The sequence below is a fragment of the Zootermopsis nevadensis genome, unplaced genomic scaffold (genome assembly GCF_977971745.1).
Source record: "Zootermopsis nevadensis isolate Lab colony 2312 unplaced genomic scaffold, Znev_1.0 Znev_ptg000003l, whole genome shotgun sequence".
Taxonomy (NCBI): Eukaryota; Metazoa; Arthropoda; class Insecta; order Blattodea; family Termopsidae; genus Zootermopsis; species Zootermopsis nevadensis.
In genome coordinates this window covers 4,064,931-4,092,099 of record NW_028259135.1, presented here as the reverse complement: position 1 = coordinate 4,092,099, position 27,169 = coordinate 4,064,931, and the positions used below count along the sequence as shown (strand labels likewise).

Below are 27,169 nucleotides of genomic sequence, written 5' to 3'. Positions count from 1 at the left end.
TTTGGCAGTAGATAGCAAATTAAGTCTTCTAGTTGCCTATGAATATAAAAATATTTCATTAGATGTTGCTCTGTGTTTGTTGTCTTCTCAACTTGAATGTTTCATTTCCATTTGTTTTACTATGGAATCAATTCAAGTGGACATGACTGAATGTCACGCTGCTGTCTGAAAAATGTGTTGACATTTTGGAGAAACAAATCAAAATTGATGTTAATAAAGAAAAACTAAACCATTACCAGAAGTTGTTTGTTGGAGTTTCATGTGCTGTTTGTAAAGGAGAACGCAAAGTGTGCTGGAAACAATGGACTTTGTGTGCTTTACAGGCAACAAGGATGTATCATCACATACCTCAACTGGTATTAGTCCCTACTCTTAATGGAAGTCAAACAACAGTCTATTTTTAAAATTCCAATATCAGTCATGAATCTTCAAATTTAAATTGAAAGGGAATTTTATTCACATATGATGAGGCTCCAATGATGCCAGTGTATTGTTTCTAAGAAAGAGATTGGTAAAGTGTTAATAAATAGTAGTACAGATTTGGGGGATGGGATTGTATTGTTAGCTGATTTTAGACAAATATTGCTGGTTACTGCTAGAGCATCTAGAAGAGAGATTGTTGAATGTTATGAATAAATGTATGATCATAATTACTGGTACAGAAGTTGGTGGAACATATATGAGGGAAATAATGAAAGCTTCAAAAGAACAGCAAAAACTAAAATTAAGTGAATCCATAGAATACCCCCCCCCCCCCCCCCCCCGATTCCCAAAGTGATACTGTAGTTTTCTTGTTTGCTAAAACTCTTAATTAATTTGGATACAATATAAAGCATATACAGTAAAATCCCTCAAGTTGGACACCCCTTCATATTGGACACTTTTAATTGGAACCAGCAAATATCCTATAATTTTACATGTCCACAATGCCCTATATCTTGGACACCCCTTTGTCCTGGAATTTGAACACCCCTTTTGTTGTATGTTGGACAGGTTCATGCACTTAGCTTCAAAGCTTTTACATATTTTGTTATTTTGAATTTCTGACCGTTGAATGCCTCCTCTCTGGAGGATTATCTTATGGACATTGAACCCATCATTGGAATGCATTGCAAGTGTTTTAACTATTCTTTTGCTGAACCCTTTACTGGACTACAGTATTGCAGAAGACACAGTTTTAACTCCATCAGTACTGTGCTTGCATTTGAGTTCAGACTATGGTAACAGAAATGTAATTTTTCTTTTTGAGATGGGAAGCGAAAATTGGTGTAATAAATTTTAGAAAATGTTATTGAGGCTGGGGTGTAATGTGCAATGCATGGGAGTGGGCTTCAAAATATTATTATTATTATTAATACTATTGTCATTAATTCTTAATTCAAGGAAGCCTACAGTATTTAGTGTATGTAAGTAAACATTTTATATTGTCATCAATATGATTTTTCTCTTTCCCTCTATTTTGGACACATCTGTAAGATGGACACATTTTCGTGGAATCCCAAGTGTCCAACTTAGAGAGGTTTCACTATACTATATTGGCACAAAGTGAGAATTCCATGGAGTTATATGATGAAGTTTTGGTCATGCCCTCTGAAAACTTGACAGTGTTTGTATGTGACTTCTGTAGAAGATAATACGAAGGTGGGATGAAAATTAATGCCTCCATTTACTTTACCACTAATCTTATATACAGGTGTGAAATACCGTCATTTATTCATGTACATCAACACGGTAACTTTTCCTAAGGTTCTACGCATTTGACACCAGAGAACTCTACTTTACAGTCGTAAAAGATGCATGGAATACCGAATTGAACGTGCATCCAAAAACACAGTCTCCTTGTTTTGACGTCATCCCGCTTTTATCTGTGATCCCACCCACTTCGTTTTCTGGTAAGATCTTGGCGTCGTTGTTCGTCATGGCGTCTATCAATGAAGTTGTTGCTGGATTGGTGTATGATTATTTGTTGAAAAAGGACACTTCTCTTGCACAAACATTTAAGAAGAAGACAAAGGCAGTATGTATATACACACGAAATTATTTTATGTGCATTTTATTGGTGTAGCTTGAGCTTGATAAATATTTTATAGTACCACGTGGTTTTCGACTTTTTTTCATAATGTTGAAAAGGAATGAATGCATGATTAGAATGTGATTATTTGTTGAAGACTGTGCGAAGACAAAGGTGGTGTGAATGGATATGTATGTTGTGTACTTTTTAATGATGTACTTTCAGCTCGGTATGTGCGTTTACTACACGTGGCTGGGTGTTGGTTTTCCCGTAACTTCACAAAGAACTAAATAAAATTGATTGTTTATTTGGTTAACCTATCAGAACCATACCAACATTACTGGTCTTACAGTCTGAGATGTGCATATTTTGCCTCTTCCTTTTATTGATTATAAACTTTTCTTTTACGAGCCGGTACTGTTTCTGAAGAGTCGGAAACTCCTCCCGTCAAGTGAAGTCCTCCAAGAACAAATAAATCATCAGAACAATACTACAGGATTATAATGTAGAATAGGCAGCTGCACATTGCACTCATGATAGGTTTCCCGCCCTATTCTAGCATCTTGCAGCACTCTGGTTCAGTCCTTATGAAGCATGACTTTGCTGGGAAATACAACAGCGAACCACAAAAGCTAACAGGGTGGGCACAGCTGAAGCCTTCTGTAGTAGCTGGAAGTTATGAGACTTTTCTGCCCTGAGCAGTTCAGGGCATTGTAATTTAGCCAGTGTGAGTCTGAACTACCTCACTTGGCTGCAAGATACATTAAGCAGCAGTTGTGAGCTCTTTAGCATGTGGTCCGAATGGAACCTGCCAGCAAGCAAATGAATACAGTCAGCCCACTCTATTGCATAGCATTCATCTGATTGTTTTTCACCCAAACTTCACAAGAAAAGGAAATGACTCTAGTTATTTGCACTTCAGAAGTGTTGCCATGCTTTAGCTATCAGCATGTATTGAATATTTTCATAGTCTTGCATATTGTCTTAGTTGCATGGAAACATAATTGATTTTCAATTGTTTCAACTGCATAGGTGGTGTGAAATGGTAGGGTGATTGTGGATGATGAATTTGAAAGGATTTAGAAGGAAGTGATTACAGTGTATTTAAAGTATTATGCCAGCATTCAACTGTTTGGACTGAGGGAAACCATGAACACCAGTTATAGGCCAAGATATGATCCTGGGACCTCCTGAATATCACGCAGGAGTTTTAAACACCATGCAGATTGTTTTGTGGTTAATGTGCCTGTGGTCTGGCTTTTTTTATTTATAATTTTGTTCTGTCATTTCAGAGGCCATTGGCAAAAGGATCACCGAGTTTATTCGAGGTTGTTAAATTTTACCAAAAAACTATACCGAAAGCTGAGTCATCTAACTCGGATTCAGGTATGTTATTTGAGAATCTGTTGATACAGTGAAATCTCTATCCATCGTTCCCGGAACTATTGTTTTCCCGGATGCATCGTCCGTTTTGTTCGGTCCCGAATACATCCCATATAAAATAATGTTACATTTTCCCGCATCTATCGTTCCTCGAACCATCGTTTTATCGCATCGATCGTTCAAAAATCTTAGTCCCGGCCCACAATTTTCCCGCAATGATCGTTTCTGAGAATTTAAAATGCTGGGTTTAGAGATAAATTAATACCGAAAGACGCATAATGTTTTTGGAATACACAGTAGCGGTAACCTGTTATGTCGCCCAACCAGCACATTCTTTTGGAATGAGGGTCAGCGGTGCAGGGGTGATAGTTGGAGTGAGTGGCGGTGCTCATTGTCAGAAATTTTACGATTTTAATTAGGGTGCACTCATATTTCGTTCCAGCGATGCCAGGTGGCATGTGCACTGTGAATTTCTTCACAAATGCTTTTATTACAAGTACAAAGGAAAGGCGAGCGAAACTTTTCATTCTTCTGGTTCATCTCGTTTCCAGCGGTTCAGGGTCTTCTACAGCTACGTTTCGTTGAGTTCGGCAGTGACAGTATTTTCATTCTTCCTGTTATTGTTCGCGAAGGGGGTGGGAGTGGTGAGGAAGAGGAAGACGACGAATGCGAGCCCAAAGCTTTGCCGAGTTTTGCCGAAGCACATGCTGCATTGGCAAAAGTGAAGTCGTTCTCTTATGCGCATAATATTAGTGAACGTGACGAGGAAAACATTTTGAACGTTGAAAGTGCTCTGTTTGGTCTAAAACGTAAAGTTTCGACAAACCAGTTGTCCATTAAAGACTTTTTTGGTAAAAAGAAGTAACTTTGAAAGAGAAACATTGTTTTTTTAAAAATTTTAATGCTTTCCCGCATTCATCATTTTTATTTCCCACCCCCGCCGAAAACGATGCATCGAGGTTTCACTGTATTTTATTGTGCTTTCTACTATCCTATATACAAATCAGTGGAGGGTGTTGACTGTCTTATTTTGTATAATACTGTATATAGTGTGCTTCCATAACTTTCCCTGTGTACTTTCGTGCCCTCTTTTAGGACATAGGTAAGCACATTCTTTTTGTTAGCACAGGGACCAAAAATCTTTACTCAAGAGTAAATTATTCAGCCATGAATATAATGCTTCTCCCCAGTCTGTTGCCAGGTTCTAGGAAGTATGAGCTTTACTTCTGTGCTTTTTATATGCCCTTGTGGCATAAGTGAAGTGTGCTCACTTTTAATTCAGTAAACACATGGTTGACAGAACACTTAAAAAGTCATGAGTTATGCCCATTTAATCACACTTTCAATGTGAAACTGACTACATTATTCTTGATAGGTAAGACATAATTTAAGTTAAGCCATTAATTTATATTTGAGGCACTGTCAATCAAGACTACATGGCTGGATGTAAATGCTCCAAGGAGGCTAACAAATAGATTTTTTTCATATAATAAACCAGCATGAAAAGTGCCAAAATGTTGCTATGAGTTTGGCTTGTTTCGTATGTTTGTAGCATTTGTTTGACAATGTATGTAGGTTCTGATGAAGATGTTCCTGTCAGTACATCAAAAGGAAAGGCTGTTTCTGCAAGATCACATTTCAGTTCAGAGGAAGGCGGTAGTTCAGATGACGATGAGCTTGAGGTTGATCATGAGGATGAAGATGATGACGACGAGGATGATGATGATGATGATGACGGTGATGTTGATGACTCACAAGGTATGTACTTTCTGTCATGTGTAAAATATTAAAGCAATTTCTGTGTATTAGGTAACTCAGTTATATCCCAAGCAAGATTATGTGATACCTGTTATGGTGGGCTTTCTCAGTCTGCATCCTCTCAAACAACCCAGAAGATAGCCGTCTTCATATTTACCACCATGAGAATCTGAAAATCTCATATAAGCTGCACTGTGTACTATGAAAATGGATTGTTTATGCCTGTAAATTTGAGGAATTTATTATATGGGAAATTTCTTTTACTTGTTTGCAAAAACAGTATTATCAAATGAAGCAGAAGCTGATTCTGATGGTGCCAGAGATGCTTTAGACGTGGAACAAGGCGGCTCTTCATCTGAAGAGTCGGCAGAAACCAAGCCCGTTACTAAGAAGAGAAAGAATGTGTTTGTTGAGGACAAAGAAGAGGATACTAAACACAAAAGTGTGAGTGTTTTTATCCATTTGATATTATCTTTGTTAGAATGTAAATGTTGTTTACAGGAGTAGGAAGGATGTCCATTGTCCTCTGGAGCAAATATAAAGGACATTTCACTCAGAATTAATAATGACAAACTTTTTGATGGAACAAAGCTTTCAGGTCACATTGTTATTTGAGGAAATTGCGCAGAGATTTTATAACAATGCAATTTAGTGTAGTAGTTTATAATTCCTGCTTGATTCAAGTATTTTAAAACATTTGAAAGCAATTAAGAGTCATAAGTTTTTTTCACATCTTCTTCATTTACCATCATCTTGATGAAGGCATGTGGTGATGCTATTTCATTAATGTTCATTTTCATGCATTGTTGAGAAAGTCATCTAAGTAAGAGTAATCTAGTCTTTATTCCCTGTTTGCCTTAGAATGTGTGCTTTTTACAATCAGGATGTTACATGCATGTGAAGCACCTTCACTTTGTATGAATAATCAGATTGCAGCCTGTGGCACATTTAAGTTCTCAGTGAAAATTTTTGTTTAATAAATTTGGTCATATCACAGCTGTCACTAAAATTTCTGCACTGTATGATTTAATGAGCTTTAGATTCAAGGGCAGAGTGTAGTGTAATGTCCAGTGTATGTGGGCATTTGTGTATAATGTAAATTTGTCTCTTGCAGAAAAAACAAGCTGCTAAGCCCTCTTCTGTAAATGGAGCAGAAAAGGTGAGCTATAATGTAATATTTCCTTTTTTATTTACTGCATTGGCATTATCATACAGAATTTTGTATTGGATATTGATGGAAATTATATAAACTGCAGGAAATTCATAAATTGTAAGATTAGTACTTATGTTTGCCTTCATTCTTTACTTACACTCAACAAATAATGTAGGTAAATTATTAAGCAATATATGAACATTTTTATAATATATAATTTCTAGAAAGTAAAAATATTCGGTGTTGTGATGCACAAGTTAAAAATTGTTTGTCAAACATGAAAGATTTGCTTTGAATAAGTACTGTTTTCAAAAAGTAATGTGATATCTTCCACGCTGATTTGCTTTTTCTTCAGTGATATTACACTTTTTGAGTAAACTTTTGAACACTGCATTTTTAATGTTATAAACACATGCTAGTGTTAATTTTTGGAATTTTAAATTTATATGACTTGTATTGTGATGTTTGCATTGCATAGAGCTTGTGTCTCACCATGAATATCCTGCTATTTCCTGTTGTATGCTTTCATGCCTTATAGTAAGTCTTCTTGTTGATATTTAGGATGACAGTAAAGATGAAGGAAGAAATGAAGAGAGAAGGAATTCCTGGGAGGATAGGAGAGGCTCATTTCGTGGTAGAGGTGGATTTAGAGGAGGTAGGGGTGGTTCCTGGGGCCAGGATAGGGGAGGGCGCGGCTTCCGAGGTGGCCGAGGAGGGTTCCGGGGTAGTCGAGGGGGCTTCCGTGGTGGCCGAGGGGGTTTCAGGTACAGTGATGGTGGAGATGGTTTCAGAGGTGGAAGAGGAGGCGGTTTCAGGGGAAGAGGTGGTCGTGGAGGTCAGAGAGGAGAATTTAGAAAGAGTTTTGATGGTAAAAGTGGCCAGGGAGATTTCAGGAATAGTGAAAAGGATGGTGGATTCCAGAAGGACTCTCAGCAGCAAGGAAAGCAAGAAAATTAAGATTTAAGGTGAGTTTACAGACATTCTGTGAAGTTATTGTAGCTCTTGCATCCTGTTAACGGTATCTTCAATCTTCCTAGCCTCTTCTCACGTCACCAGCAGTGAAGATTGCATTTGTGAGAAGAAGGCATCTGAGACACTGCTACTGTGAGTGGTAAGATTGTCAGAAGGTGCCTGGCAGAGGGGACCTACAATTTGACTAGTGTCCTGAATCACAGTGATAGCTTGGTATGCCTTGTTTGTTTACACAAAAAATTGTACTTTGTTAGGGATGTGGAAAAGGGAATGGCATGCAGATAAATCAGCAGTCTACAGGACCTTTGGCAGTTTATCCATGCAATATGAAGTCCCTGTTTCCACTTTGAGGATTTTCGTAACAGCCTTAACCCTTTGCGGTCTCTGTCGTACTGAGTCTGACATTTAAATACCTGAGTTCCGTTCTGATGTCAGACTGAGTCCGCCATGTAGTTACGCATTTTTTACTTGATTTGGCAAACAATGTCAGCATATCATTCAAGCCTTCTTCTTTTTACTAGTTCTATCCTAGTTTTCCTGGTAAGACTTTGTGTACCTTATAATAGTGAAAGGAGGCAGGAGAGAAAAGTCGTTTTTTCTTACGCGTGTCCAAGGAAGCCAGGATTCCACACCAAGTGTTTTGCCATACATCATATACTGAAGGAATACCATCATGTATTCAGCCATCATATTTACTTAGAATAGAAGTACTTAATATCTGATAAAATTATAAAACAAATATCCCATCTTCCCAGTAGGAAATTATATTTTTTAATTATTTTTGGCGCATAGAGCAATCTACCACTGACATGTGCATATTCTTTCATCTTCTTATCAAGCATTCTTTATGTGTAATGACTTCTTCGTGTTCTGTTTCACTTTCCTGGTGTTGATCTTGGTCTTGAACTTTCGAACACAATTAGCTCGAAAGGAAGAACAACTCTGAGAATATGAAATCCAATTCTTATACATCGTATATCTGCATGCAATAAGAGATGTTTAGATGTCGCCAAAGTCATATCTACCGCCTTGGTCTTGCTTTATTCTCTACCAAACGACAGGAAGCTGAAAGGCAACACTTATTACACATCTCAATGGTACAGTCCGTGAAAAATATTTCACACGGTCAGTATTCAAACAAGAGGAGCTGTAAACTTGTCAGAACATATTTCCACCATATTTAGCAAAGTGTCTTCCGTTTTATGCAAGTTAAAAAGAAAATCAAAACAGTTCATAATAGTAGTTGAATGTATACAGCTTAGTGGCATTTAAATAGACCAGCAGAGAGCCACATTGGTATTTAAAAGGAGCCGCAAAGAGTTAAGTAGTGTCTTCTAGTTTCTCTTCAGTTTTCTCTCAGTCTCATATAGCCTTTGAGTACTTACTGTTTGGAAACCATACTTTGTTTCCGAGTGCCACCAGCCAAATAGCCTTTATCCCAAAGTATGTTAGAGTTAAAGTAAAAAATTACCTCTGCCTCTACATATTCTAGCACTGTTATAAAAACATGATCCTTTATGTCGAATATTAGTTTTCTATATAGACATAATTCAACATTAATTAAGCAAATTGGAAACAAATGTGACAGTTAATCCAGTTGAGATATTGTATTTGACATGCACTGCCAAATATCACATTCTAGTGGAACTGATAGTAACATTGTTATTGGTCAACAAAGACCATAAACCATGCATTGCATATGTTAGCAGCAAGCAGGAATAACATGCAGATTTTGTACTCTTCACTAAATAATGTTAGGATGATATAATCAATGATCTGATAGGTGGTATGAGATATGTTCAAAATGTTGGGGGAAACCTGAAGGAAATAACCACTTGATAGACCTAGGCATTGATGGAATGGTAATTTTAATATCATTCCTGGATTCATGTGACTCAAGATAGGGCTGGTGGTGTGCTGTTGTGAACACAGTAATGAAACTTGGGGTTTCATAAAAGCTGGAGAATTTGACTACCTGAATGTTAGCTTCACAAGAAGGACTTTCATAGAATTAGTTAGTTCAGAATTTTAATGTTACTTGGCTGTGGATGTTGGCACTTGGTGACATCTGAGTCTAGGCATTTAGTAAGGTGAGGTTGGGGAACTTCTGTTTTTCTTCATCTTCTTGATTGCACACTAACATTGAATGCAGTTCGATGTGAAGTATTTTTACAATGCATTTGCATTTATAGATACCCATAAGAATCATCACTGTTGATTTTATTTTTAGTTTTCTACCAAGTAAAGTTCAGGCTTTGCAGGTCTGTTGCTACAAACAAATCATTTTGCTGGTTCTCATTAATTCCTTGATGCAGAGATACTAAGTTTTTACACAGAATGGCTTCTGCATCCTTTCTAATTCAGATAAAAATCTGACAGTCCAAGTGGCAGGTTAGAGATGAAGCCCCTAATTTGAGACCAAGGGTATATAATATGTTCTGTATGTTTAAGGCTGTCATGCTCTTGATGAGGTGGTTATAAGTGAATATAGACCAATAGGAGAATGCTGATTATCAGGAGGAAAACAAAAAACAAAGAATTTGCTCCAGTGTCACTTCAGCAGCCTTCAGTCTGTTTTAAGTCACCCAGGATTTCACATGGGTTTCTACGGTGCACTGCGGCAGGAATGCCTTTCTTTTAATCCAGACATTTGTAGTGTGCTACTTGCTCATCGATCTGAGGCAGAATCGAAGAATTTATCATAAATAACACATTGTGTTAATCTGGTTCCTTGATGGTGTTTTTCAGCATTGTATTGTCCAAAATGGCATAATTAAATTGTGCATTCTGCTAGTATATTATTTTGTGAAAAATAATATTATATGGGAATGTCTTGTGGGTCCACATACTTCATCACACAACCTGCCTTACATGTAGATTTAGATGAAGTTTTGTATTTTAGGCCAACATTGAAAGTTTTATGATGAAATCAATTTTTTGTTACTATTGGTTCTTTTTTAAATCTAATTTTTTCACATACACAGCTTAAAATAATGACCACTGTATATGTTACAGCATACATTTTGTTTGTCTTAGGCCAGTTATGGACATTTTATAAATTTCCATTGAACATGGTTACAATATATATATATGCTGTAAGTGCCCCCCACTATCTTGTACTCTTGATAACATGAAATATCCTTGTTGCAGATAGGTGCTCGAGGTTGTTGGGGAGAACATTCTAACCATGATATGAAGTTCACACAAGAACTGTTTCTTGGCATAAAAAAATAAAGAAAGGAATGTGAAAGTTAACTTGGAGGTCAGAGTTTTGTGAGAATTTATTTTAATTTGATTTTACAAGATTGGTTCTGCCAGTTGCGATGTTTCATAACTGAAACAAATCTTGTATTAGTGGCAGGTGTGGACTACCATGAATGCATAAGATGATACAGTCATGTTTATAAGTATCAGAATGTATTTGTGTTCCTTCCAGTCTCAAAAGTGGGATATCCTTTTCTTTTATAAAAATGTGAACTACCGTAACCTCAGTGGTACTCGATCAGCTATGACAAATTTGTAACACTGGGTGTTATGTATTGGAAATAAAACATACTTATGTTTTTGTTGTGTATAGTTTGCATACCCTTAACCATAACTCTTATAAGGAACTGATGTCTAGAATAATTTTGAGCTCATTTTTGATTTTGTACATTTGATGACCATATTTTCAACTTTCTTGTTCTGTTGGTTGATTGTTCCTTCTTTGACTTCCATATTCTGTATTGATCCTCGCACACAGGAAACAGAACTTGTTCTGCCTGAAGCTGTATTTGAGCCAGTTATTTTGAATCTGACCTCTCCATATAACAATTCCCTACTCTTTTTAAGAAAATCTGTCATAAAGAACTGGGTTAGTAAGTGCACACTGAACATGTGGTCCGATTTCCAGAATGGGCTTGGTTTTTCTTTTTGCCATCATATACAGGTTGCATAGGTACTAAGTGGGCATGCTGTCAAATGGGTTTCAGTTGCTTTTAAAAGTTAAGATGACATGAATGTGGCCCAACACTCACCTTTTGTTTGTGTCTCGATAACTTTTTAACCTAATTATCCAAATTCATTATGTTCGCTGAACATTGCATTTCTGTTGGATCTGTCCTCAGTTGCACACTTAATTGAGTGATTTGTGACAATACATGATCTGAAATGTTATATCTTTCACATGTACAAAATATCTTCATGTGGCTGGTATAATGTTGATGTGTATGCTGAAGAGGAAAACCAATATTTTGTTTATTAATGAGTTTGTTGGGACTGAGCATTGTTAAAACTATATACAAATTTTTATGTAGCTCATAAAGCATATAATTTGTTTTACTGGCTCTTGTTATGAACTTTATGAATTTTGTCAATCAGTCCCAGTTAATGCCTATCTTTTAGGCATGCTTGCAGTGCAGCAAAATACCAATTAAAATTGTTACTTTAATCAATGCTTGTGACAATTTGAAAAACTAGATATCAGTGTGTCACTTTTTAATGTAAGGTGTGCTGTATCAAGGAAGGGTGGTGTTACGTATGTCTACATTCAATTGGCTTCCATCTAAATGTATGTATAAATATTTGATATCGGAATATAGTCTTGGCAATAACTTTTACATGCCAAAGTTTATTGCTGCAAATCTTTAGGAAGTATATTGTCAGACAATTGACAAATAATATTGCACGTGACATCACTTCCGGACTGAGTCGTAATTCTTAATCAAATTCCACTGTGTGTGTGAAAACATCCTAATTTTTTTCTGTTCTTAATTATTTAATTACAATTTGATGCTTGTCTTGCTGCTGTTAATTTGTTTTACAGACTCATGTCGTTTCATGTGCCAAATCTCGATACCGTGTGATTGTATCCGTGGATTTGTAATAAGGTAGCTACAGGAGCAAAACTATTTTGTTGTCATAGGAGAGACACCGTTCTTTTGTTGCAAGGATGGCGAAATTCAAGTGTGCCTCCAAAATTCGAGATCTCTTTGCGTTGACGTCATCCCCCACGCTACCGTGTTCTAGGTTTGTATGTAGTTATACAGATCTTTTGTAATTTTGTTCAACATGGCAGCCGGGGAAGAAGTTGGAGTTGCTGCGTTGGTATATGATTATTTGTTGAAGAAAGACACTTCACTTGCATACATATTTCAAAAAAAGACAAAGGCGGTAAGTATTCCTGCCAACTGAATATTGCATACATTTTTTCAACTGTATAGTACTTCGAAATTCGTAACTAACTAGGTTCGCATGTTCTTGGTAATATACCACGTGGTTATACCGTTCTCGACCTTTGCTTTTGAGATTCCTGTTTAAACCGTAGAAATATACGATTCTATGTATGGTTTGCAGAGAACATTACCTTTTTTATTTATGTTATGCACTCATTTGTAATGTGTGTGTATTGCAGAGTTTTGGTCCAAACATGGCAGGTTATTTCTCCATATCATTTAAGAGAAATATTTTGAGGAATTGTGTTCATTCCTGTTAAAGCACAGTTGTTCACATCTTGTGCGTTCTAACACATCTTTCACACATTTTGTTCCAAGCCATATTCATTGTTGGGCTTCTAAAATCGTTCGATTCCCGGCATTATTGTATTACCAAAAAAATATATTTCTATTGTATTCATTGGTATACCATTATATAGTATTCTGTGATGACGTTGGATTTCATATATTTTATATGTGCAAAATGTAGGAATTACTGTAAATTTCGTCACAGTTGCCTTAATTAGAATCGATATCAAAATCAGAGTAGTGTGGTAGAAAGAACACATCCACTGAAATCATCCATCCCTCCTTTCCTATGCTTACCACTTCTAGTGTTTCAGGTTTAATAAAAACACTATATTTCTTTTAATAACCGTAGGCAGGAAAAAAAAGTGGAAAGGTCTTGATTTTGTTTTACTTTTTGTACACCTTAAAAATACAGGTTATTCTTTACAAGTTAGTCCAGATACTGCAGATAAAATTTCCTGACACATCATATTGAGCCAGGATGGCTCATGCAATATACTGACTAGGTTGTTTCCGAATGATGATGGTTCGGTTCCAGAAATCTTACTTCTCCTTCCTACACCATCCAGACTAGGTCTGGGGCTCACTCAGCAACCGATACTATAGTTACTTGTTCTGGCTAGTCGTAGATCACTCATCATCATTATTCAAATATGGAATTCTTATATGATTCTTGAGTGTATTTAATGGTGTTGCATGTCTGTACTAACTTATATCTAGACCAAGTACAGTTGTACATTTATCATTAGATTTTTTAATATAGTTGTAAGCATGAAACATTTTGTATTCAGAACGATATGTTACCATGATTGGATACAAATACAGAGAATGCTCATGGTTAACTAGTTACAAGAACAGGTGTTTAGTGACTAATAGAAGTGAGCTTTACACATATGTAATCAACACACTGAATATTTTCCCATTACTTGATATTTGTTTTTGACACATTGTCTTTTTACCATATGACTTGTCTTCACTATTTTTTAACCATAGATACAACTGCAGGGTGTTGTTGATGTTACCTGTGCTGCATTATTTCATTTTGTTTATAATTATTTATTTCTTTATTTCAGAGTCCTCTAGCAAAAGGTTCTCCTACTATCCTTGATATTTATAAACATTACCAAACAAACTCATCACCGAAGAAAAAAGTTCAAGTACAGGGTCATGGGGTTCCAAAGAAATCTGAGTCATCTGACTCCAGTTCAGGTATGTTGTGTGTTGCATGTCATTTATGATTTCAGAGCAAGTGTCCTGTGGATCAAGTGTCTGCCTGTAGTTCATCTTGACCATGCTTACCTTCCCCTATTGTTACCTGAAAGGGCTATTTGCTATTGGCTCATATTTGACACCTTTCCCCCTACTCATCTAAAATGATTTTTTATGAGTACTGTGGATACAAAAAATGTCTACCATGTGGGTGCCAAAGCATATTAATATGAACCAAAACTGCTGGAAATTCACATATTGAAGAAGGAAAAGATTGCATAGAAAGGATAGCTGCTTGTGATTAAATCTTATCACACTATTTTACTCCAGAAAGCCAGAGAGCATTATAGTAAGGGAAGAATTAAAAGTTTGGTTGTGAAGATGGAGACAGCATGTTGCATCAAAATACTGCTGTTCAACCATATAACTACACAGTGCAACTATCTAGTTGTCAGTCTAAAAAGGCCCAGCAATTTTATAGTGGTGATGGGTATGCTGACTTCAGACTGCATTGTTGCTTTTCATTCTTCACGTTTGCAAAGCCAGCTTCAGAAATGAGGACTTTGATCTTGCAGTAAAATCTGCTTCTATGTGAAACTGGCTTAATGCTGACTTGGTGCCATATTCCAATGGCACTTCCCTCATTTGTGTTTTTAGATATGTTTGGCATGAGAAATATGCAGATTCCTGTTGGCCAGGTATGGTTTATGTATTATCTGTTACAGAATCTGATGAAAAAACTCCTAAGAAGCCAGTTACCCCACTTAACGGCAAAGTAGGAATAAAGCCACCTGCAAAAAAGTAAGTAAAATGAAAATCAGTTTGTTCTGCTTTGCTTGATTTGGTTTCAAGAACAGCTTGAAAAATTTGAATTGCTTCTTGACTTGTACATAAATTTAAATATAAAGAACCAGTTGTATTTGTCGTGTGTAGGGACCACTTATATGCGCTTCAAACAGCTTGAAGTTCAGTAGCATTGTGAGAACAATTTAAATTCAAAGTCCCATGGTTTGGTGTCCACAGATGTCACCTTTATGGGGTTTTTTTGGGTTTTTTCCCCCTCCCCTGCTAATTTTAAATATCTACATTTGATACAGAGCTTCCATTTGAGAAGCTGTTGAAAAATATCTGAATCACTTTTCTCACTAGGGGTTTTAGTGGAAGTGGTTTCAGAAATGTTCTGTATTCTGTACCGTGTATAAACTTTACCTGTATGAAAGTGCAGTGTGACAACATTGTTGTGTGTAATAGGATTACATTTTGTGTTATAGTTGCTTTTCAGTTGTATTGGATTCTTTCACAGAGATTCAAGCTCAGAATATAGCTCTGATGATTCTGATGGTCCACCAGCAAAAGTTGTTACTAAGTCCCTACAAGCAAAGACTCCTCCTAAACCGCTTCTAGTTCAGAAGAAACAAGCAGAAAGCAGCAGTGAAGATGATAGCAGTGAAGAAGAAGCAGCACCTTCTAAAGGTAACAGATAGCATTACATTTGTGTTTTCCTGTAAAGTAAAGCGTCCCACTACACGCCTATGTAGGTGCTTGTGGGGAGTGGAGGTGTAGCTCCTACTCTTTCTTGACCTCGGCACTAGATGGGGGTGAGTGGTTGGCATCACGCCCCGGCCGCGCTTTACCCCCGGAAAAGGACCCCCGGTACCCATTGGACAGGAGGCTGGGTGGACCCCAGAGCAAGTCTGGACGCAGAGGCTAGAGGAACAGTCCTCTGCCCCTGTCGGGATCGAACCCTGGTCACCTCAGCCCGTAGCTAGTCACTATACTGACAACTGTCCTGGCTCCCGTGTTTTCCTGTTGTACATTAAACTTTATTAACCATGTATCACTGCTTACATATATTCCATTTGCCAATGTGCCACAGTAATATACCACCGTTATATTAAATTGCCCTATAGTATGGGGGTTTAAATTCCCTTTTCCTGTTTGATAAATGTTCACTACCTCTGATAATAAAACTAAAGGTATGTGCTGCTAATACCAAAGCCGGCCTTCAGATACAGTCCTCATCAATTTCAGAGCCTCACAACACATTTCTTCTTGGTAATATCCCCCATCATCTAGGAACTGGCTTTTGAGGGATTTTCCCCCCTCCTGCCGCAAACTGTATTGAGTTATATTTCTCCAGTACAGCCTCTCTTAAACTCATCTGCCTTGATTAAGAAAGTGTTGACTGAAATAAAAAAATATAAAAATATATTCATCGCCCTGATGACGGAGGCAGTATGACCTCTGAAACGTTGGTAAACATCGACCAGACTACACAGCGCAACAACCCAGAAGACGGATATCTTCAAAAAAATATAAGTTTGCTTTATACCCCATTCCGTTTTGTTAAAACTAATAAGTACTTACTATATTATTAACACGAATAGTGTTTGTACTTTCCATATCACATCAGTCTTGGAACATTCAACTATTGCTGGTACATTTCTGTTCTGGAAAAGGTAATTGGCTGTTGGTAAAACTAATGCACTGTACAGGTATATATTTTCTTGTTTTGTTAAATGATTCCCGAGTTAAAAAATTATTCAAATTATATTTTAATGTTGTACATAAAACTTTGGGTATAAGTCCATAGACTATGAAGTTCTCTGTATGTTTCCAGTGTAAGCAGTGGAGAATTTCCTTTGTTCTTGTGCATTGACTGATTATTTCATTTTTGTATTCCATATTCTCATCAGCTTAAGATGCTGGTAACACACAGCTATAGCATTTGTCATCAAGGCAATCAGACCATCTCACTTTGCCTGAGTATAATTGGAGTTTCAGACATTATTTAGATTTTATTTTGCATTGATATTAAGCTGCAGCAGTAGAAGAACCAAAAGCATTATTGCATATTCAACAATTTGACAAAAACAAAGTTCTATATGTATACATAATCAGTAAGGCAGTGACTTGAAAGTTAAGATTCATGTGCCACCTCTTCATGTCAATTTAAAATAATAAGTCTAAGTTACTTGAAGTGTTCGTGCTGTGACTCAGTGTTGCTAAAAATGGCAGGCATCCTATGCTACTTCTCTCGCTTAGTATTTCAACATAAGGGGTTAACTTCAAATTGTAGGTAATGTCATTTGAAGTTGTTTTTTTCTGTAGTGCCAGTCAAGACTCCGCCTACAAAATCTCCTGCTGGGCAAAAAATCCCTAAGAAGGCACCTGTAGTTCAGAAGAAACAAGAATCTTCAAGTGAAGAAGAATCATCTGATGAGGATGAGCCAAAAGTTAAAGTAGTACCCAAGCTTTCCAGTAAGTCTCCAAGCAGACCCCCAACAAAACCTGCAGCACTAGCCAAACAACAGGAATCCAATTCAGAGGATTCTGATGACAGTAAGTGTGTGAATTTCAGTTTCAGATAGTATATTTTTCAATTCAAATTTATTTATAGAAACTTGTTCCCTTCCCATCCCAGGAATCGAACCCCACTTCTTCAGCCCATATAGTGTAATTTGTTGACTTGTTCACAGTTCCAGATTGCTTATTGAAAGCAAGTCGAAAAGCTTTGTAACACTTGCAAGTACTTTTTGTTTTCTTTTGTGAAATATATTCCCTGTTATAATGAATGAAGTGTGGAAGTGTAATAGTAATACAGGATGTCTACAATGAAATGCCCGAATTTTATCACATTCTCAGGAAGTAAGGAATAGAGATATGGCCTATTTATTGACAAATATCAGTCACACAACACATCAAGTTTAATTAAAAACATCAATACACTTGTACATGAGCACCGTTGGTGACACGTAGGATATCTAGCCTGTAATTGAGTTCCACCCAGGTCCGCTGCAACATGTCCGGAGTGGTGGTACCGACAGCTTCCATCTCGTCCTATCCAACAGCCTGGAAATGTTGCATTCAGAGCTCGCTGCATAGGGACGCAACCGCACAGTCGCTCGTGGCATCTGCAGTTCCCGTGAAGCCCGACGAATTGACTTCCTTGGACTTCGGATGAACGCTTGACAGACGTTCTCTACCTTCTCATCGGAGCCACGTTGCCGCCTCCTCCATGCCTTTTCAAGATGCTCCCAGTCTCCAGAAACTTGTGTCATGCTTTGATCCTCTTGGTGTCTGGTGCTGCTTTCTGATAAACACGAAACTCCCTTTGCACCCTCACAATAGACTTACACTCAGAAAACCACACAACTCGTGCCTTCTCCTGAGCTGACGCCATCTTTGCGTGAAATGACAACAGTGCCCCAAGGGTGGCCTGTGAGGTGGCCTAAGAATTTAGGCAGGAATTTGAACACCTGTAGTACGCAGGAGACCCTTAAGACTTGAAAAAACCATTTGTCTATTTTTACAAACTCTCCAAAATCAGGGCGTTCCATTGTAGACACTCTGTATATTAATTTTGTGTGGGTGAAACTGTGACATGATGGGTAAATTTTGTAAAACTTATCAGTGCTGTATATGAGATTTCTTTCTTTAAACATTGATCTTTTTCATTTGAATTTATGTCGCATTAGTAAGATCAATGACTTGCTCTTGCAATTTCTCAAGAGTTAAAACTAACAGTTTGTTGTTTTTCAACATAAATCATGTTGCCATGGAAATATTCTAATAACGGGGATGGTTTTGAAATAAAATATCAACATGGAATTATAAAATATTAGTAATGAATTTGTATTTCTGCTAATGTTCATGTTATTTGTTTTGCAATATTTCTATAGGCTCTGAGGAGGACACACCAACTGTTAAGGTTCCACCTAAAGCAAAGGCAGTTTCTGTCAAAATTGCACCAGTTCCTGCAAAATCACAGTCCGTCTCAGAGGAAGATGATAGTTCTGATGATGATGACGACGACACACCTGGTATGTAGCTTCTATTATGTGTAAAAGGTTTAAGCTATTCATTCATTCTCAGGTCACTACTATTCAGAAGTAGTTAACTTCAGGCAAAGATTCCATGGTGCCTATTGGGGAATCTCTATTACTATTCTGGACATCATGGTGAAACGGTGGTGCTACAAACAAGATTTGAAACCCAGGTCACCCTTTCAGTGGCCAATCATTCTCACTGTTATTTCATTAGATGAATTAATCTCCTATTTAACCCTTTTCAGTCTCATCATTATCGCTCAGCAACTCACTTGATTAACCCATATAATTATTGCCATCGCTGCTTTCTATTCAATTTACCACTATGTCATATTTCTGCCTATAGCCATTATATGTTTTAGCATAACATGGATTTACCAGAAAAAATTCAGACAGCTGGCTGGCAACTTGAATTAGCATGGCCGTTGTTTGAATACATCTGTGCAGTTGTTTTATTTTTGTATTGTTTCCATTACTAAATTACATGATTTCATTTGATGAATGCAGTTTCTTCAACAGCAAACTTCAAGTGCTTTGTATGGCTTTTGGTAGGTGACGAGTCTTGACATAACGATAAAAAATAAAATCAGTAAAATTGCAAGTTGAATTGAACTTGACATTGGACGTAGTAGAATAACATTTGTCATCAAGTCCACCATGGCACACTGGAAAATGTTAACATTATTTTGGGCCAGAATGTAGGATAATTAAAATGTGTTTTGAGGATGTTGGGGTGCAGTGGCCCTGCTTTTGACAAGACAGTGGTAAAATATCTGTTCACATTTTATAGAGTTTATCTTATGTTAGACTCTTGAGTTAAGCTGATTGATTTTCTCAGTTTTTCAGCATTTCAAACCAGCGTGAATTTCAATAGTCCACAGAGAACTGCTGTACTGGGTCACAAGTGTTGAACATTCACACAGTTATGCTCATGGTTCTGTTCTGCACGAATGTCTTTCAGCTCCGAAGCAAACAGTAAAATCTCCAGTCACGCCTCAACTGAATAAGTCAAACAAGCAGGCAGCCACCCCAGTTCCAAAAACACAGAAAGAAGAGTCCAGTTCAGATGACTCCAGCTCGGAAGAGGAGGTGCAAACTAAAACTCCTGCAAAGGGTTGGTCGTCCTACTTTTTTTAATTGGATATTTCTTTTTGAGCACATCATGTTTACGTGTCTCACTTATAAGCCCTTGAATCCATCTTTGGTTTTATGTAACATGTCTAGAAGGCCTGTTGGTAATGTAGTAATAGAATAGGTCATGGCAAGCCAACAGGGGTGTGTTTTCATTCATTATTCTGTGGCATATATTTGAATATGTTTATTTTCGTGAGCTTGAATATTAATTGCATTGGGTACTATGGTTAACAAACAGTTCTGGGGTGAAGTCCATGTGGTTTGTTTCGTAATTTTAGCCTCCAACTTAGATTGGAGGCTTTTACCTGGTGTCCTACGATTTGCGTGGGTGAAGCGGAAATATCAAACTGGCTGTTTGCATGGCGCTGTCCTAGGTTACAGCGAATCAGTCAAGAGAGTAAAGCGGCCGGATTCCGAGATCAAATATTTTGATATTTTCGCGCGAATCGCAGCGCTGGCCGGGAAGGCGCATGCGCAGATAAGCTCTGACTGTGCAGTACAGGGAAGGTGCATGCGCAGAAAGACCGTGTGCTTCTATTGCAGTCTCTCACGCAGGACACAACAAGCGATTCCCTTATGTCATATGACACCCCATGCTGCTTATCCAGCTCGCTAGTTATCGCTTACGTAGGACATTGCCTTATAGTTGAGCGATATATAAGAACCATTTATATCATTCATCTTCTTCTATGGCTCTCCGGTCCATGCCCCCCTCAATTCTCCTCTTCCATTCGGTCCTCTGTTAGGTCCTGTCCGATGCCTTGATTGAGGTTTCGAAACATCTTCCTTTTTACGGTGCAAGGTTGTTAGCCTTGCGACCAACCCCCAATCTGAAGGACCAGGGTGTCTGTCTTAGTCTGACCTCTCCCTAGGGAGGCCCTACCAGTAGCTATGCTACTGCCAGCATAGCTCTTGGGATCACTGAGGTACTCAAGCCCCACCACCATGACAAGGTGCAGGTACCATTAAGTGGGGTGTATCATTCATAGTAAGCGTGAATAGCATGCAGAAAGGAACTGACCATCATTACAAAGTTAAGTAGATCTCTTTTCTGAGTTTTATAGCATTTCAGACCAGTATGATTGTCAGTGGTCCATAGAGAACGACTGTGTTTCATCACAAGTGTTAAATATGCAAACAGTTTGGACATTTTTTGTGCTCATGGTTCTGTTGGCTTTCAGCTTCAAAGCACAAAGCAAAAATTCTAGTTACACCTCAAGTCACGATGAAGTCGAGCAAGTATGCATCCACCCCGTATCCTGCAAAGACACAGAAAGAAGAGTCCAGTTCAGATGATTCCAGCTCAGAAGAGGAGACACAAGCTAAAACTCCCGCAAAAGGTTGGTAGTTCTTTAAGCATATTTACCTGAACCGGTCTTTGGATCGTGATTAATTTAGTTTGGTAGGTCTTTGGCAAATTTTACACAGTAAATGTTAAGATGAGTTGTATGAGCCAGTTATGATTATCATTTGTCTTGTAATCCAGAAACATCTACGTTTTAATCCTTTGTAGTCGCCTTTAAATACCACTACGGCTCTCTGCTAGTCTATTTAAATACCTCTAAGCTATGTAAATTCAACTACTATTATGAACTGGTTTGATATTCTTTTAAAACTCTCGTTAAATGGAAGAAACTTTGCTAAATATGGTGGAAGTATGTTCTGATAGGATCACAGTTAATATTGTGTGAAATATTTTTCACAGACTACCACTGTCGCTAGTGAGGTGTATAGTGAACGGTGCTTAACACTTTGTACATGGTAATTTAAGACAGCGGCGCTACTAACGTGTAAATTGAAAGCCTTATTGTGCATTTATATGAAGTTCATGGCATGTAGGTAAATGCACTGAAGTGTGTTTTATTTTTTAACACATTCATGATGCTTAAACAGGCGTATCATCACTTTCCTGTGTGTGTGTGCGCAAGATGCGTGAGCTTTTTTACCTGTAAATAATTTTTTTTCAAAAGTGGGTCCTCTAATTGTAAAGCAGTAATGAAGAATTTCATGTTGGGATGACTGATGCAGTCAGTAAGAAAACTTGGACTCTGGTATGAAAACACAGTAGATTCTGCCAACATTCACTGGCTAATGCTCTGTTCAGAAGATTGTAGGATTTCTTCTCGGCATTTATTTTAAAGAGGAGATGTGAAACATTATCATGTGATCGATGTGATGGAAGTCCAGTGGGATTCAGAACTCGCCCATAAGTGAACATATATATGTTGTGATAATAGTGATTTACTGGCAGTCATGAATAATGTCTGATTAATGTGTAATTACTGTACAACATTTCAGTTATTCTAGATGATTGGATTAGTCACTTATAACATACTGAAGATGTGATTTGGCTTTTGTTTTCAAAGAAAATCTTAAGTTATTTCTGCTTCTAAATATGTTTAGCGGAGTTATATGAGGGTTTTCTTTATTTAGTTGTGCCAAAACAAACACCGGCTAAGAAAGCACAGTCAAGTTCAGAGGATTCTGATGACTCTTCAGAGGATGACAAAGAGGAACCTCCTAAGTCAGCATCCAAGAAACCAACTCCTGCCCGTCAGAAGAGGAAGAATCGTGATGAGTCTGAAGACAGCAGTGGCAATGGTGTTGAAGAGGAAACAGATGTAAAACACATGAGTGTGAGTTTTTACATTCATTTACTTTGCAATTCTTCAGGTTGTATGTGTTCATATATGTAGAATTAGAGAGGTTGTGTATATTGCATATTTTGTCTCTCATATCCATCTCTGCTAGTGTCAGATAAAACAGGGTATGTTTGTTTGTTTGTTTGTTTGTGGGAACATAAAGGACAAGGCACACCAAAATAAAAATATTTATTGATGATGGATTTGTGGATGATGCCAATTTCTTTCTTTCAGAAAAAACAAGCTGCTGAGCCTTATTCCAACTTTGTTAAAAGTCGTAACTCTTTCAACGGAACAGAAAAGGTAAGCTGTAATTTTGTCTTCATTAACTATTTTTGGCCTTGCCTTCTTCATGATATGTAGTTGGTCTCGCTATCATCTTTTGCTGAGGAAACTATGACATGGTAGTGATATGGATTAATTTGGTTCAACGCCCACCACTCCTCCGCTTTGAGTATCTAATTTCCAGGCAAGGAAATAATGGAAAGCAGAACTAAGAAACTTCTTTTGTGTAAACATAGAATATGAACTGAAGCATGGTAAGTTAATTCACCAGGGTTTTGTTTATAGCAGGGGCATTGAAATGTAAGTGATTTAAACTCTACCTCTATACAAGCATGTGTATTATAAATTCATGTCATTAGGCATTGGACATGTTTCAAAACTCATTGGTCCATGTAAGATTTGAGGTTTTCACAGCGGTGAGTATGAAGATTTGTCTTCTGGGTTGTCGCGCTGTGTAGCCATCAGGGCGATTCATTGCCCGGATGATGGAGGCAGTATGCCCTCAGAAACGTTGGTTAACATTGACCAGACTACACAGCGCAACAACCCAGAAGACAGAAATCTTCATACTCATCGCCCTGATGACGGAGGCAGTATGACCTCTGAAACGTTGGTAATCATCGACCAGACTACACAGCGCAACAACCCAGAAGACAGAAATCTTCATTGGTCCATCTTATGGCATATATGTAGTTGTTTGCCTGATGTGTGGAGACAGATATTTGTTGGTATTTCTATTGACATATTAACATTCCTGTTTAAAATTGGTGCCCGTTTTATATTTCCGTACAACAGATCAGCATTCTTAATTTGTGTATTTTACGGTTTGTTATAAACAGGGCTGAAGAAATGTACTCTTGCTTAACAGCGTAAAATTTGTATTTGTTTCCTCGAATTACTGAATCCTGGTAATGCATGTGATTGGAAATGATGAAAATTGTCTAGTACAGGATATGAACCCACAGCTGTGCAAGTATCATAATTTGACTTCTTGTTTTACTGTGTAAAGTTATGTGGTTATTTGATTTGATGTTGTTACAATGTTTGAATCAGTGTGGAATACATAATTTTTTCTGTGCCCAGACAAAGAATTCCCCGTTCCGAAGAGTACGTGAAGAGGAGGTAGACATTGACCCTCGACTTACAAACAATGCATTTGAGAAGAAGGTAAACCATAACCCTATGCTTCAAGACTAGCAGACCAAAGCAACGCATGAAAGTATCACGTTTAAGCACTTGCTATGTCACAAGTTTGCTGCTGTGTCTTCGTAACTTATCCAAATACAGTGAAAGTCCATATATGCAAGTAGCAGATACATAGTTTCTTCCCCACAGAATACGTAAGTCGAGTCCTTTGACTGATGCTGATGCAGAAGATAATTTTATTTCTGGGGATGGGAAGTAAACTGAATTTGTGTGTTAAAAACGTGAATTGGATGTACAGGTTGTTCATAACCTGTAAGTAAGGCGGGTTTAAACAAGTTCTTTGTGGTCATGCACCAGTGCAAAGCAGTCAGTGATGCAGGTTTGTGCATTTCATTTAGTTACCAAGTTTGCTTGTTTGTGTTCATTATCAATATTAAACGCTGTTCTTCAACTAAACTGTGCTTCACATTCAATTGCGAGCTAATGGTTACTTGTAATCAGTACATTTCTACATGGACATGCATAATGGACTTTCATTGTAGAACTTTTTCTGGTTTGACTTTACTTTTATTTCAAGCTCACGTTAATATGTCGGGTATTTCCAAATTTTTACGGACTTGAAAGTTGCAACGTCTGCATGCATGGGGGTTATGGTGTGCCTCATCTTGAATGTTGCTGCCTCATTGTTGTTCCCTGCTGTGTGCTTTCATGCCTTGCAGCAAGTCTTAATAATACTTCTTGTTGGGATTTAGGATGGTGATGAAGATCAAGATACTGGATATAAAGAGGAAGGAAAGAAGAACTTCTGGGAGGATAGGAGAGGCTCGTTTGGCGGTAGAGACAACAGAGGCGGATTTAGAGGTGGTCGGGGTGGTTTTCATGGCCAGGATAGAGGAGGAGGAGGAGGTTTCCGAGGTGGCCGGGGGGGATTCGGCGGTGGCCGGGGGGGATTTGGCGGAGGCCGGGGGGGATTCGGCGGTGGCCGAGGAGGCTTTAGGCATAGTGATGGGGGTGATAATTTCAGAGGGGGAAGGGGGGGAGGTTTTAGGGGCAGTGGTGGTCGTGGCGGAGATAGGGGAGGTTTTAGGAAGAGTTTTGGTGAAGGAGGTCAGGGAGGTTTCAGAGGTGGTGAAAATGCTGGAGGATACCAGAAGAGGGACTCGTTTGGTAGCAATGAAAACAAGAAAATCAAATTTGACGACTAAATTTGAAGGTAAGTTAATGGATTCTATCACAGAGGGAAGGAACGACATACAGTTAAATGCCTGCTGGATCCAGTCATTCCTGAACGCAATATCTGTAGCAGTTCACGATCAAATCCCATTTCCATTCTGAGGTTCATATTAAGTCATTATTTGCTAGTCTTCAATTCATGTAAATCTCAACTGGATATCCAACATCCACAACATTTTATGTCCAAAATGTTGCTTGTCCCTCTATTTTCGTTATTAATCACTTATTTGGATATCACAAAGTGTCTTCATCTGAGTACCATACTTAATGCTATAAAAATGAGTTCTGGATGAAAGATTTATGATTACAAATGTGATGATATGTGAAATTTTGTACATCTGACAAATTTGGTAGCAACCTGTGTTGGTGGAAATCATTAACCATTTAAATTACTACATGTACTATGTGCTTTAACAATCAGCAATGGTGCAATTTGCATTTCTGGGTTCTTTATAATTTCAATTAGAAACAGGCATTTCTTAAAACAGTGTTAACCAATTTATCTTCAATATTGAGAAAAATGTGTTTTCTTTGTGATGTGCAATGAATTCTTAAGTATAATTTAAACTTCATCTTCAAGGAGTTACTTCTTTGTTTATCAACTTGCTACTAAGTTCATACTGAAGGATTTGAAGGAAAGCATACGTCATACTAAAATTCTTATCAGTTATATATCTATACAAATTAATTGAGTAATGTTACATGTGAAGTGCCTTTTCTATTGCAGCACATTTTCTGTTGAACGCACGGATGTATGGGTTTTGCAATAAATAAATAAAGTTATCAAGATAATCTGGAGTCTGTGATAACATGATTCAGTTGTAAAGGCAGAACCTTGCCTCTTAGAAAAATTACTGCATCCATAATTTGACGGATTCTGAGAACTGTTGCACTGTTTAACGATGAAACTAAGCCTCATTTTTCTGTAATTGTAAGCATATAATTGTGTGAATAAAAATTGGCAAAAGGAAGATCATTTCTACTCTGATATCATAGTCTACAATGAAAGTTTGCTATTCTCCCCCAGTTTTTCTTATTGGTTCATTATACTTATAATTTTACAACCGCATGATTCTTATGTGAAATGTGGCTCAAATTTTAAAAAGTTACTTTAATTTTATCGTACAGTTGAACAGATGTGGGGTATATGTGAACATTGAAAATGCATGTTTTCCACTTCCTTTGTGATTTCCCATTTAATTAATGCACACATTTTTGTTGCAGAGAGGTGCTCGAGGTTCATGGGGAGAACGTGCTAACCATGATCTCAAGTTCACACGAGGGAAAAGTTTCCGGCATGAAAAAACAAAGAAGAAACGTGGAAGCTATCGTGGAGGTCAGATCTCCATGGAAGTCAATTCAATTAAATTTGATTGAAACCATTTATAAAAGTAGGTCTGCATTTATGCACATGCAATATTTAATGGCATAGATTATCTTGCTTCAGTGGCAGGCATATACTGTCTTGAATGCAATCGGTATTAAGTGTACCTTCCAGCTTCCGCTGAAGTGACATTCTTTTGTATTATAAGAGCATTAATTATTGCAGCCTAATACACAGTTGTAAGAGGAAATTCCTGACACTGCAGGAATTCTGTTTTGAAAATAAAAACGTACTTCTTATGTGTTGTGTATATTTTGCAAACCCTTAATAATGAATAAAAATTTTCTTGGATATTATCCATCATCTAGTAAATATAAAACGTAAAACGACGTTTCGGAGATGGGACTCTATTTCCGTCTTCAGGTTCCTACTCAGTTGGGCCCACTAGATAGAGCTAATCCCTATCTGAAGTGTTGTTACATAAGTCATCATTTTCTGAATGGTCTCATCTATCTTTCTCAGAAGTCAGTAGAGATGGTGCTTTTGTCTCTGCTAAAGACTTGTGGTAGAGGTAACTCCTATGAGTTCA

The 27,169-nt window shown here is 37.6% G+C and overlaps 2 protein-coding genes across 3 annotated transcripts; both read left to right on the top strand.

The window, feature by feature from the left end:
• The first annotated feature begins 1,858 nt into the window (after positions 1-1,858).
• Positions 1,859-10,842, top strand: LOC110838228 (uncharacterized). Its single transcript, XM_022081240.2, has 7 exons — positions 1,859-2,017; positions 3,304-3,397; positions 4,970-5,152; positions 5,433-5,596; positions 6,267-6,311; positions 6,867-7,270; positions 10,428-10,842. The coding sequence occupies exons 1-6, from the start codon at positions 1,919-1,921 to the stop codon at positions 7,260-7,262; spliced, it is 981 nt and encodes a 326-aa protein (XP_021936932.2). The 5' UTR covers positions 1,859-1,918; the 3' UTR covers positions 7,263-7,270; positions 10,428-10,842.
• Positions 10,843-12,269: 1,427 nt separating this feature from the next.
• Nopp140 (nucleolar and coiled-body phosphoprotein 1) lies at positions 12,270-26,879 on the top strand. 2 transcript variants are annotated; one of them, XM_022081239.1, is made up of 12 exons: positions 12,270-12,428; positions 13,852-13,987; positions 14,713-14,788; positions 15,291-15,460; positions 17,099-17,329; positions 18,670-18,810; positions 19,778-19,930; positions 21,132-21,290; positions 22,384-22,586; positions 22,827-22,895; positions 23,961-24,044; positions 26,481-26,879. In XM_022081239.1, exons 1-12 carry the CDS (start codon positions 12,327-12,329, stop codon positions 26,631-26,633), a joined length of 1,677 nt encoding a protein of 558 aa, XP_021936931.1. In that variant the 5' UTR covers positions 12,270-12,326; the 3' UTR covers positions 26,634-26,879. The 2 variants fall into 2 exon arrangements, with proteins under 2 accessions (XP_021936931.1, XP_087196196.1); XM_087340070.1 differs by lacking the exon at positions 23,961-24,044 and adding an exon at positions 24,776-25,236 and having other exon boundaries at positions 26,481-26,659.
• Positions 26,880-27,169: the final 290 nt, after the last annotated feature.